We start from the raw sequence: 13,576 nt of genomic DNA on the forward strand, positions 1-13,576 counted from the left end.
GGCTTCTAACATGTTTAGAAACGTTATATGGATTAAGGGTAAAACAGCAAATTAAAGGGAATTATCCAACAAATTATATACATAAACATAGATAGAAATAAAGAGTACAAAGAGGTAGTAATTAAAAAGGGTTTCAGTATGTATGATTGAATACAGACAGTCAGAATTGATCAATGGCACAGTTTAATTCCACAGTAAACAGTTATTGGCACAAGTTCAGAATATGAAACAACAACATATGCCTGGCACACGTGCCGCCAGGACCTTCAGAGGAATTGGTTCAAATCTTTTCTCTGGCACAATCCTATAGTGCAATCCAGTAACATACTGTCTGAAGCACTGCTGGTGAATACACAACAGCAAAATGTATCCCATTAGATGCCTAACTAACAGCAGGATTGCCAGGGCTGTAGTGCAGAATGTTTTCTTCCTGAAACGTCCAGAAGGAGGCGATATGGAGCTAAAGATATAAAAGATTCAATAGTCTTTCATCAGATGTTTGTTTTCTGTGCTTAAGAGCTGTTCAAATGAGAATTCCTGATTTTTCAACAATACTGTATAATTTAATCATTGAGTAGTAAACAAAGCCTCTCAGAATGAGGTGAAATGCAGTGCTCTTCAGAGACTTGGAGCCATTTGCAGCAATATGTAATACAATGGGAGCCAGATGTCTGAAAAAACATCTCCAGTGAAAATCACCATGTCTATGCTGTGTTTTTGTTTGCTAAAGTATGCATAATTTATAAAATAAGCAGTCAGTGCCATGGCTGAGCAGTTCTGTTTTTAAACAGCAGTAATTCACAGACAGTCACAATTCAGACAGCCAGGGTTTCTTATGTCATAAACCTAAGGAACCAATCCTGTCAACTTGACGGGCCTGTCTTTAAAGCTACACAAATGCACCAAATTAGTAGCATGTGTGTGTGCGCATAAACAGAATTAAGGCTAAGGTGTAGCATTATACACTTTGGGGATTTGTTTCTTAGAAATAGCATAAGTAAAATTGTTAAAATTGTGAAGAATATACTGCCTGATGCCTTAGACATAGTTTACAATAATTTTTCCCTTAAATGTATTTTGTAAAGCAATACTGGGGAGACTGGTACACAATAATAATAATAATATTAATAACTAAATATGCAGGCGAAACAAAAATATGAATTTGAAAGTTTCTTACCTATTAATCAGTCCATGTCACAGAACAGATTAAAACAGTTAACATCACTTCAACTCTTAAAAACTAATTGCCTTTTGACTCTATATTCAACATAAACAATGCAATCTAAACATGAATGTAACCTTTAAAGACCCGTACAGCATTTATATTGAGTAGGATTTGACCATTAATACGTAGTTAAATATATCTGAAGATCAAGTCTCAAGCTTTGAAAATAAGAGAGCCCTAAGAATGAAAAGGTCAAATATAACTTTCTCACCCTGTCAGTCTTCTTATCTTTCTATCAATAAGGAAGATTCTTTTATTCCTCTCATATAGTTATGCCAAATAGTTTAAAAACCAACAGCGTATTACTATAAGCAGATAGACTAACTAGCTGAAGTAGTCTATCACTAGGCAGACAACCCATTTTAATTAAGGGGCACAAAGCTTCCTCTATTTGGTTTACATAAAAAAAAAAAAAAAAAAACCCATGTGGTCAGTTAATTCATACAAGTCATACGCCAGGTTCTCAACTTATATTCCAGCATCCAAACCACTTAAGAGGCAAAGCTGCTCTTCCACAAACATACTAGCCTCCAGAATACAGAGGGGAAAGTATTTCCTCACTCTTTGAACACCTGGCTCACTCCCTCTGCCCTGCTGGCTGCCAGGTTACTGTAATTAGAGCTGCTGTCAGCAAGGCTAGAGGAACTGCTTGTGGGTCAAGAATTCTGGTGCTCTACCCTGTGGTGATTTATAAGTGGCCAAAGGCCTTTCTCTTTACTCCATATTGAGCTTGAGCCAAAAGCAGCCTTCTGTGCTGTCATATTATCATATCAGAACAGCTGGCACAATGGACGTTTTCTAAGAACTAGTGTTGTCATCTGACGTTAGGTCAGACTCTGTGCCATGTTAATAACTTTTGCCTGGAGGCTAAGGCTCAAACAATGAAATTCAAAGCAGCATCTAACTGTATGTTTCTTACTCAGTTATCCCTTTGACAAGCTTTAGACATAGCAGGTATGTTGTTGAACAGTACAAAGGCAAAATAACTTAATAGCTTACATACTACAACTTAATTTAAACAATTGTCATCATTGGTGTTTTTGAAAAAAAAAAAGCAACATAATTAATTGGGGAAAACAACATGCAAACCGTTAAAGAAATGTCATTAATTTCCCCCGTCATTAAACCTTTTTTACTTCACAGTCACCATAAGCTCAAAAAATTATCTGCAAAAGCCAGTGCAGCTTTGTGTCAGCGGCTGAAATATAGTCTACCATTGGTTTACTTAATTTATTAAAGACACTAATATAAAAACCTATTATAAGAAACACCAAAAATATCTGTCTGTTGATTCTTTGCTCACGTTAAAAAAGGGACCTCAGCAAACCCACATCTTGTGAAATGTCATAGCAGCTTACAGATCTATATCTTGTTCTACTGGCTGAGGGAAAGTTCTAGGGTGTCCTTGGCTCAGTAATTGTAGAAATTGATTGTCTTCACTCGGATCAAAGTAGACAGGAGGAGAAAGTGTAAAGGAGGTGTGCTGGGGTTAATGAAAAGGTTCTAGCGAGAGAGAAAACAGAAAGGTTATTTCCATCTTCATTCCCAGATGAAGGCATTTATTTTCCTCCCAGATGTTAGCAGGGCAGTCTGGCTCTGTGCTACGTGCGTGTTTTCCTCTTATCATCGAAGAGGCTGCGTAGAAGATAAACCTGGATGCAGGAAACCACTATCATCACCACCACGTTTGTGCAGGACCAGACGTTAACACGTTCGTAGTTGCTCTCCTGCAGGTTGCGATCACGTGCTTCAAATGCTCTCAGCAATGTCTGAATCTGAAGACTCTTCCCCAAGCGAGCTTTCACATTGTTTATGGTGTCCTGAAAAGAGAGAGAGATAGAAAGAGAGCATTAAATAAATACAGGCAAATACGGATACATGTGTTGAGCCTTTAAAATTAGTGTTCAAAGAGGACAATTGCGAAAACAGTGGTCAAGAAAAATGGGAAAGAAGGACTGTAAGAAAGCATAATGGACGAGTGAGGTGATGTAAAAGAAACACTGGCAGCAGGTTGGAACAAGTTATGTTTTTCTGTGTAAACAGTGGACTATTTTCCTCTCTTTCCTTGCAAAGGTGGAAAGTAACTTGTAATTTTGAAAGTAGTTTTTGAAATCTGCATCTTTACTTATACTTACGTACATTTTGCTTAAAGTATTATACTTCACTACATTTAAAATCACATCCAAAAAAAATTGCGCACCGGAAACTATTGGAATGAATGATGGGTTCAGTCTACCGCTAAAATCAGAAGAAATATGGAGACAGACATGTCCGTCACTGGTGCAGACCCAGCTGAATGCAAAACCCTGTCAAATTCAGTCGCTCTGGAATTAAATTAATCGCCGGCCAAATTTAAAGGACCACTTCGTCTTCAAGTGCAAGAAAGGTGACATCTTTATAATGCAGTGTATTAGAAGATGTACAAGTAGATTAAATAATAGTTGTACCATTGCATTGATAGTTAAAATTAAGATTTTCTATTTTAGTAAGATTAGCAAAAAATACATCAGTGTGTGTTGAATTTTATTATTGGTATTAATGAATTACTTGTTATTGTTGAATTACTTGTTTCATATATATGGTTTGAACTTTATATCCCCTTGTCCTTTTTGCTCTACACTCTACTTTTACTCTGAGTAAATTTCAAATGCACTATTTTTTTTTACTTTTACTTGAGTATATTTTTAGACCGATAATTTTACGTTTACTTGAGTAAAATTTAATCAAAGTAACAGTGCTTTTACTTGAATATAATATTTAAATACTCTTTCCACTTCTGTTTCCTTGTGTGTTTTATAGCAAAAATGTAATATTAGGGACAACATCGGACAAAACTCACCGGGAAGTAAAATCTGTCCCCATCGACTGGTCAATTAAATAAGCGCTAACACCCCAAGCTAATATTAGATCAGTTCTGATGCAAATATTTACACTATAAAAGTATAATTAAAAGTGCCAATGCATCCGTATGCCTGTAAATTATGAATTGGAAGCGCATATATTCTGTAGAAATTCCAACGGAAAATAAATATTCCCAATCCAATATGCAGTTAGATGACTCAGCTTTCAGGATTTCTCCGTATGTTTTATGACTTTTCTTTTGAAGAACTAGTGCTGACAGGCACTGGGTGATGTCCCTTAAAGTTACACCACCTGCTTGACAGCTTACAGATTTGGCTCTGGACTAGTGAAGTAACGGAGTGGTTTCCTTGGCTATGTCATTCAGTACTCATGAGCACGGCCGTGTTTAAGCATTCAGCACATAACCATGTACTTGCCTGAACTGAAAAATCTAATCCCAAATCTTTATATGCTATAATATAGCTCAATCTTGGGCACAGCACAACTACTTGACTATTCCTGATTACTCAGTTTAAAAAATTATTTCTTAAAATGTCCACTGTCAATTAATTAAGGCGAAGTTCATGATTTTAATCAAATTCAGATGTTTCCTCATAATTTGCTGCCTGTTTGTGTGCTCAAAACCAGTCTAATGTTTTTACAAAGCCCCAGTGTCTGTAAATGAGCCTGTAAAGAAAAGAAAACAAACTTGTTTCTGTCCAGTATGCTACTTTTAAAATGAGAATTGTTCTATTCCAGCTCCATAGGTTGGTAATAATGACTTATTTTGCTGTTTTGGATCACTTAAGGTGCAAATGTCTCCAAACTCAGGAGACAGCTAACTGCATTACCAATATCTGTATCTGCAAGTCCATCCATCCATCCATTATCTGTAACCGCTTATCCAATTTTAGGGTCGCGGGGGGTCCAGAGCCTACCTGGAATCATCGGGCGCAAGGCAGGAATACACCCTGGAGGGGACGCCAGTCCTTCACAGGGCAACACAGACACACACACATTCTATCTGCAAGTCATCGCAACATTTATGCTGGTGATTATTTCCTTGTTAAATAGAAGTAGATTCTGACCATTTAATATTCAGCTGAGTTAACAACCATATTTTGTCTACTTTTTCCAGTTTATCATCAGCCCCTCACTTTCACTAAGCAAAGAGTAAGAGAGAAAGCTTTCAACATGTTTACAATGTGTATCTTTCAACATTTTTTAAATTAACAAAACAACATGCATTTTGCTTTTTGCCTTGGAATACCATTGGAAAACACTAGTAATCCCTTCAAAACACAATCAAAACTGACAATATCAGAATACCAAAATGATCAAAATTAACAGTAATATCATACTCGGCAGGTTGGTTGAGGAATAACTGAAATTTTGTGTAAAGGGTAAAAAGAGTATTTTATGACATGGACACTTCATCAGCTGAGTTATGGCTCTTTTTCATTTCATTGTATCTACACTACATGACCCTAATCTTTTTGGTACCTGGTACTGCTACCACACCACACCAAACATGTCACTAGCAGAAACAGTGGGATTTGAGAACTACATCTAAGGTGGTAATGTTAAGCGCTGTTTACTCATTGTGTGTCTTCTTTGTGTTTTTGGACTGAACACAGCTTAGCCACACATCAGTTCAGACATATTCTGTATATTTCTTTCGTTCATTGTTGCACCATCCAGCTCTTACTGGAGTTTTACATTAGCCAACAATTCAAGGAACATGTGAACCTCTTCAAAAAACATTTTACAGGCTGTGGTTGTGAGTCAGAAAATGTAAATGCTACTGCAGCATGGAGATTTTACAAATGGCTAGATTGTGCTTAATGTCTCCATTGTATTGTGCAGAATGAAAATGGTCTCTGACTAGTCTGCGTTCCGGAGGTTTTATATGTCCCATTACAGTCCGTACTTAGCTCACTTGGAACCACAAGGGGGAAAAAAATAAATAAAAACAATAAAAAAGCACGTGGTTCCAGGTACTAGGTACTACATTTGCCAAATGTAAAAGGGGAAAAAAGCAGAGTATAGTCAAGTACAGTAGTTTAGGGGCCATGCAGTGGAAAAGTGTTGTTAGAGTATTTCCCCTCACCATGATATCCTCCAATTTCATGTCCAGTAGGTCAGCTCCCTGCACATACTCTTTCCAATCCTCTGGATCTTCCCCATCACCCATGTTATCCAGAATCAGCTCAAAGAATATGATCTTCTCAGATACTGTGCTAAATGTGTTGTCAAAGCAGAACATGTAGTCTCCTTCCTCAGTCTCCACTCTGAAATAAGAGATTAGACAGCTTTAAAATATCTGAATTAAAACAAAAACCTTATTCAGAAAAGAGAAACTTGTGTAAAGATTGTTGGTTGGGTTGAACCTACGTGTGAACTCCATCAGATTTTCTAAAGTCAGAGGCGAGCACGTGACCAGCGGGAGAGGACAGGTAGAAATCCACATCAAGACTCGCACCATCCAGAACCTGCAGGTTCACAAATATATTCAGACAGGAACAAGCAGCCTCAATTTTTTTTTTCACCTTTGTGGATATAGGGTTGAAAATGTACATGTTCCCCAACCAGACTGCAATGCAACATAGTGTGCAACTTTGACATTTAACCTACTTTTAACATGTTGCATTGGTCCCAGATATGTTTCAAAACTGGTTTGTGAGTGCCCCATGTCTGCTTATTCAGTGTTACTATGATTGCTAAACGTAATTAAATTTTTATTCTAAACTTAATTAAATGTATATCAAATACCTCAGGAATTGATTTTGAGATATTCTGCATTAATCATTTTTAGACTTTTATCATTGGTCGGTTTCTCACTACAACACAACCAGTCTTATGGAGATATCTGATAACTAATAGTACTGTTATAAGACATTGACATGCAACGAATAGAGAAAATTATTTCTGACAAAGAGTACATGAAAACAATATAATCAGCAACATTAGCGTCCCCCCTACAAGGTCCTCACGAAACCCCTAAAAACTCATCTGTTTTTATAAATTAAAAATGTAGATGTTATTTCTATTAAACAAATCTCATAATACTTTAAGAAAAGTGTCTGAGATACAAATCTGCATTTTACGCTTCATTCAGTGTACACAGATATTTGAATACGCAATTAGCCCCTGCTTCTTCGCCTGTTTGAGACTTTGGAACACTGATGTTACAGTTTGGAACATAGCCACTGCATTTGATAATATTTGATTATTTTGCTCATGGTAAAAACTTAAATTTCACGGGAGGTTTTCTTCAGTTGGAATTATAAGAAAAGTCAAATTTCAGCATGTGGCAAGTACATCTCAGGGTTAGGTTAGGGTTAACGGTCTAAAAGTGTTTTGCCTTAAACAATGAATATGTGGAGAGGACTTCCAGTTGATTTCGAGAAGTTGATTTACAGTGTGAATACGGGCCACATTCATATCGTTCAGCAGCCTGACTTCTACTATTACCGTGACATAAGTTAACAGCCTTTAACTGGGTGTAATAGGGCACGGTGTTGACTCATAGAAATAAACCAATGTTTCGTCATAAACTAAGCCATACCGACTCTGCGGAGCACAGACTGATAAATACCTGATATTCAATTTCCAGGGAGGCATCTTTTTTCATGGTTTGGAAGAAGCACTCTTTTTTTCCCGCAGGGAGGGTGAAAGTGAAGTCGCTGTCCAGAGATTGGGAGAAAGCGCCGAAGACCACCCAGCGCTCAGAAAAACACAAACACAACGCCACCACAGCCCGCAAAACTACACAAAACAGACGCATGATTAACCGGAAAAACACACGCTCTCAGGGAATATATGATCCACTGATCCACCCCGACAAACTCCCGCTCCAGTCGAGCAGAACTTTCCCACACAGGCACTGTCCTCCACAAACTTCTCTCACAGCTGTCTCCCTCACACTGAGAGTTCAGGACCCCGACACACCGCCTCTCGCACGCTGCGGGGCGTCATGTCACCAGCACACACACGTTATTATTTAACATTAGACTAGGAGTATCAATAAGGAACGACTATTTGTTTACTTATATGCAACAAATATTTATTCAGTCATCTCATCCGTGCAGGCACCTCCTCGGCCAACTCAGAATGTTGCATTTTGGGAAATTGAGTTTTCTGCTTGTAACGGTTTGCGATCAACAATTTGATGCGAATAAATTCTGTGCTGGGATTGAGCCAAATTTATATTTAGTTGTTCTCTGATTTTACCGTGGTGTGCTTTTGCTTTATCTCCAAACATTAGTCTAAAGATCTGGATGATTTTATACATTTTTGTTAGGGAATTATTTTTGAGAAATCAGGGTTATATGGCTTACTGTCTACGGAGCCCTGCTGGTGACAACCCTTCATAATAAAATTCGCAGGTACGACTTATTAAAGGGAACATCTGAGATTGTTTACGTTCAGAAACTAGGTGTCGTTTAAAGTGGAACAAATAGTTTGAAGTAGTGATGGGAATTTCGGCTCTTTTTGGGGAGCCGGATCTTTTGGCGCGGCTCTTCATGAAGAGCCGGCTCCTAAATGGCTCTTTGTTTTACCACTTATTTCCACTGGTACAGAACAACATTACCTACATTTTACATGACTATATGGACAAAATATTATTGTTCAATATTAAAAACAATAAATGGTGTTGCAATGGCCAATTGTTTTTATGGCTGTCTTGTAATAACTCACTGATTGCACTCACACATTCAATTGTATAAATAACTGGATTTTTATTTAAACACCTTAATAAAAAATCACTTGTAAACTCTGAAATATAGCCAATGGAACCCAAAAGGTAGGTATTACAAAATAGCTCATTAAATTAAATAATCATCCATTTCTGGGAAATAAAATAAACAAATACTCTGCAAAGTGCAAAACAGCAGCATTCAACGGTAGTGATTAAAACAACCACAACTGTCAACAAACATTTAACTGATTTAACATTTTCTTCAACTATTTTTTGGAAGGCAGACTGGCATTCAGGAAAACAAAGTGTCTCAGCTCGGAGGGTTGGAGGGTTGGAACTTGCTTGTTGTTCTCTGATTGGTTGAATGACAAGCCTTAGAAAAAAATGGCTCGGTCTTAGATGGGAACCGGCTCTCATCGTTCACTTACAAGAGCCGGCTCTTTGAACCGGTTCGTTCGCGACCGACACATCACTAGTTTGAAGGGAAAACTCGACTGTTTGTATTTGTATCCCTTTCTCTCTATGTTTGCTTTCATGCAGTTAGCTCTACTCGAGTGTCGGATCCATCAACAGCAAAAAGTCAATATTACCCACCTATGGAGCAGGAATAGTGCAATATCCTCTTCTCTGTTCATGGTTTCCGACATTTGGAGGTCTCTTTGTTGTCTAAAAACCTCCGAAATTTCATTTTACTGCTGTGACCAGACAGAAAAACAGCACACCTAACCCTTTGTATTTTCTTATATATTTACAGACACTTTGGTAATACATGAAACCAGTTTTGAGCAAGAAAAAAGAGTGAGGAGCTAGCAAATGTTGAAGAAACATTCTCAGACTTGTTTTTGATTAAAATCGTGAATGTCACCTTTGAGTCATATGAATAAGGTATCAAAAAAAGTAGTCCCCAAGCCTTATTAATCTGTTTCTGAACACGATATTTAAATACGTCATCATGCCCTATTACTCATACAAATGCATCCTAATCGTGTTACCAATATAATGAGGCCAATAAATAAGTGAAACACAGAAAAACTTTCACTGGATCTATTATGACTTGAGGAATGAAGAATGGAGATGAGTGATGATAATACACTTTAGCCTACTTCAATCTTGGAAAGACACATAATGGAGTCACTGGCATTGAGACAGGGCTGCACCAATAGCCTGCATCACTTTTAAGTAAATTCTCAAAGCAAAAATATTTTTCTGATCCTGATGAATTTATCAGCTTTGGAGTCAGTCAGGTGGATGGACCTAGTGGTTCACCTGGATACCAAAGGATACATGCAAAATGTCTGGTAAATGGTGTTCAACCAAGATCATTTAAACAGTGTTTACAATTTTTAATTTTTAAAATTAGATCATTTAAACAGGATTTCACCAGTAGGGCTAGGCTTTTTAGAAGTCTGTCTGTTGCCATCCAGAATGTGAAAAAAATGTTAAGGTTTTAAACTACCTGATTTTTTTAAAAATTGTAAGCTGCTAAATAAAAAAAAATAATAAAAAAAAACATTATACAGTTGTCCTTCGCCACTTCGCTTCACCTTTCGAGGCTTCAGTGCGTTGTGGGTTTTTAAATAGTATTAATGGAAAAAATAAATCGCGGATTTTCGCTATTTCCCGGGTTTTCTTCGGAAAGAGATCGGCGGGAAATATATATATTTGATTAATTTTTACATGACAAAATCCCAAAATGTATGCAATTAGATTAATAATTCTAACAATAAAGGAAAGTTGTAAACCATAAAATATTACGAATTACAGTAAACAGTGCATATTTACTCTCGAATACGAATGGTTATTAAGGGAATGGGAAAGGTTTGTGTAGCGTAAAAGTGTGGGGGAGGGTTTATAAAGCCTTTGAATAGTGTATAAATACTTAAATAAATATAGCGTCCCTACTTCGCGGATTTTCGTTTATCGCGGGTGGTCCTGGAGCGTAACACCCGCGATAAACGAGGGAACACTGTAATATCTTATTATAAGAGGTTTTTCTAAAATGGGAAAATAAGGACTATTGCTGAAAATATTCAGCAAAAATGATTAAACCCATCCCTGCACATCAACAGACTCCTAAACAAAGAATATCCTGAATATGTGTTGAGACAATTGAATATTACTGAATAACCGGCAGTTTCAGTTATCGTCTTCCATTGTGTGTTACGTGTTCAAACGTTACAGAGACATTGGGAAATGTGCTTATCTCAGCGTGACGCGTCCGGCCAGAGGCCTTCCAACTCAGCTTCAAAGAGGTATGGGTGGGGTGAAGTGTCACGGGGCGCTCCGATTGGTGGAAACTGCCGACCTCTGTAGGAGGTGACCGCCTCTGATTGGTTCAGTGATTGCGAGTGGGTGGATTCCTATTGGTTGAGAAGGTTAACCGCTGTAGGGGGAGCGAGAGAAAGAGAGATAGGTAGATAGAGAGGGAAGGAAAAAACGAGCAACAGCGAGAGAGAAAAAGAGAGAGAGAGTGAATTCAGTGTTTACACAGGGAGAAAAACTAAACGGCCAGTTGGGTGAGAAGCGAGAAAAGCGTTCTCGCTACTTTTAGATTTTAAAAGAAATTATCTGTAAAAACGTTTGTCTTCTGCTTTGTTGAACATTAAAAGTGGAGGACGACCCGTAAAGAAGCGAGGATGTTGGTCCCCGCGGGAAGATAATGAAGAGGCTGCGCGTTTTGTTGGTGTGCCTCACTGTAGCTTTCCTGTGCTGGTGAGTTAACGTTACATTATCCACACTCGTACCACTTTTATCAAAATAAGGACCGTAATTTAATAGAAGAGCTTTCATAAACCTGGTATGGATGACAGTCTTCCTCCTCGGTGGCCTACAGTCTTCAGTGTGAGATGCGTAGCTAGCCTGGTTAGCGGCTCAGACATATAAACCGAGATTATAAATCTTCAGTTTGAAACATCCTCTGTGAATTATGAGTCATTCTCTAGCTGATGCATTCGTGACTATTTATTGTTTATTAACACATTTTAAAGTCTATGTTATGGCCAGTTCTTACTAATGGTTGGTCTTACAGTTAGCTGTAGCCTTAGTCTATACGTTGGTTATTATGATATACATTGTACAGACAGACTACCCGATCCTGGCTCGGTTTACTTGGTGGCTGTGGGGCACTGGGACCACTGCAGTTACAGTCCCATCTCCTGTGAAATGTGAATGTAGCGGTTAATTGACGGGGCTAACAGCCACTGTCTTAGGTTGGATTAGTCTGTTAAAATATAGGTTAGATAACGTGCATGTTATTTACAAAATCAGGTATTCAGTTCAGAACCTTTCTGTAATCCTAAGTCAATCAGTCATTGATAAACCAATGCAGTTTTAATTAGGACTGTCATTTGTTTTCATATTTTTTACACATATAAATCCTTGTCGCATACATTTATTTTATTTATCTTGTTTTTAGTTCTGTTGAAAAAGAGAATAGTCTCCATAAGCTGCGATTGTAGAGTCGTAACTGCCTTACATTGCTCAACTAATTAAAGGCCTCATTAATTCATTTTATTAGAGTTCCACTGTAACATATGTGCTATATGCTGTGCCAAAATTGTCATTATTGTTATTGTTTTATTTATACTGAGCCTTTTTAAATGAAGGTGAAAAAATTTGGCTTTTGATTACATGGGCTTTTTAATCTTGTAGCAGTTTTTCCATGTAATTTGTGCTTTATATAAATTTAATACATGAGAATAAGTTTAAAAAGCCATCTCATTCTCTGTAATATGACAAGCTAGAATTTACCATGCTGTGCCGAAGGACAGTATAGAAAGCTCTGTTATTTTTCTTTCTCCTGTGTTCTCTTCTAGGCTGGTGTAATATTTAGTTTTAGTTGTGTATGTTTTTAGGGTTAACATCTGTTATGGGTATATTAACTTGAGAAGGTTGCTAACACTGCCCACAAAATTTGAAGTGAGCTTTAAGAATGTGATTACACTCCTCGCCAGCCAGAAAGACTGTACTCTACAGTGCTTGTGACAAAATCCCTGTTTACGACAGATTACAACCTTCGTGTTGCTGTAATGGATTGGACTCAGCAATCTTGAGACTAAATCTTGCTCTTTAATATTTTTTTTTCATTGATTACATTTGGTCTTAACTGTAAATAAAATTACATATATTGTTAAAAAGTAAAAGACAATTTGGCAATAATAATAAAAAACAGTTTACCGTATATTGTACATGGTCTTCTCACCTAATGGAAATAGAGTTTCTGGACAAGCAGTCGTCTGTATCAGTGTTAGAACATGTGGTGGCACTTTTTTGCTAAAGAAACTGAGAAACCGCCCTCTTCACACACTGCAGCACTCTTTCATAATGTGGCTTGCTTTTAGTACCCTTTTTAGCATCTTGAGAGTTTCACTGTGAACACTCAATTCAATGGACCCATCATTTTCAATATTTGAAAAAAATTAAATTGTGCATGACATGGACGTTGGAGTACATGTTTTATTTCTTATCATTAAAATGTGTGGTCTGTGAAAAGTTAAAATGAAGCAGTATTGAAATCAAAGGTTCGCTTTTTAAATTTGTGAAAAAGTAAGTTATCGTGATGGTTAGTCCTAACAGTTGATTTGCAGATTAACTGGTTCATCATATGTTGACTCATACCAACTCGTATCAGCTCGTTTTTGATGGTAAAAATGGTGCAATAATACACCTTAGTCTATCAAAGCTCATTCTTCAGTAAGGTGAGTGAACAGTTTTTGTGTGATAACATGTCAGTTGATATATTTTTAAAGTGTTTCTGGTACTGGAGAGAAAGGTTAGAAGAGGAGCTTTTTGTTTTTTTACACTCTGTA

At 37.3% G+C, this 13,576-nt stretch overlaps 2 protein-coding genes across 8 annotated transcripts in view; one reads left to right on the forward strand and one right to left on the reverse strand.

Moving 5' to 3' along the window:
- Positions 1–181: 181 nt before the first annotated feature.
- tmed5 (transmembrane p24 trafficking protein 5) lies at positions 182–8,007 on the reverse strand. Its single transcript, XM_066677812.1, has 4 exons — positions 7,665–8,007; positions 6,461–6,558; positions 6,177–6,357; positions 182–3,045 (listed from the first exon to the last, which is right to left on the reverse strand). Exons 1-4 carry the CDS (start codon positions 7,851–7,853, stop codon positions 2,827–2,829), a joined length of 687 nt encoding a protein of 228 aa, XP_066533909.1. The 5' UTR covers positions 7,854–8,007; the 3' UTR covers positions 182–2,826.
- A 3,221-nt stretch (positions 8,008–11,228) lies between these two features.
- The window catches only part of suco (SUN domain containing ossification factor), a 52,281-nt gene continuing 49,933 nt past the window's right edge, over positions 11,229–13,576 (forward strand). For 6 of the 7 annotated variants that reach the window (XM_066676529.1, XM_066676531.1, XM_066676532.1 and 3 more), the window contains exon 1: positions 11,229–11,480. In XM_066676529.1, coding sequence (XP_066532626.1) covers positions 11,428–11,480 — 53 coding nt within the window. In that variant the 5' untranslated portion in view covers positions 11,229–11,427. The remainder of the gene's footprint in view (positions 11,481–13,576) is intronic. The other variant, XM_066676530.1, reaches the window with a different exon arrangement.

Source organism: Hoplias malabaricus, chromosome 7 (genome assembly GCF_029633855.1).
Source record: "Hoplias malabaricus isolate fHopMal1 chromosome 7, fHopMal1.hap1, whole genome shotgun sequence".
In the NCBI taxonomy this organism is placed as follows: domain Eukaryota; kingdom Metazoa; phylum Chordata; class Actinopteri; order Characiformes; family Erythrinidae; genus Hoplias; species Hoplias malabaricus.

Excerpts from the sequence above, each read along its gene's own strand:
- tmed5 (XM_066677812.1), bottom strand. The coding sequence starts at position 7,853 with ATGCGTCTGTTTTGTGTAGTTTTGCGGGCTGTGGTGGCGTTGTGTTTG. Across the intron at positions 6,358-6,460 it reads AAATCTGATGGAGTTCACAC|AGTGGAGACTGAGGAAGGAG; the intron begins GTAGGTTCAACC and ends CTCTTATTTCAG. Across the intron at positions 3,046-6,176 it reads TGAAATTGGAGGATATCATG|GACACCATAAACAATGTGAA; the intron begins GTGAGGGGAAAT and ends CTCTCTTTTCAG.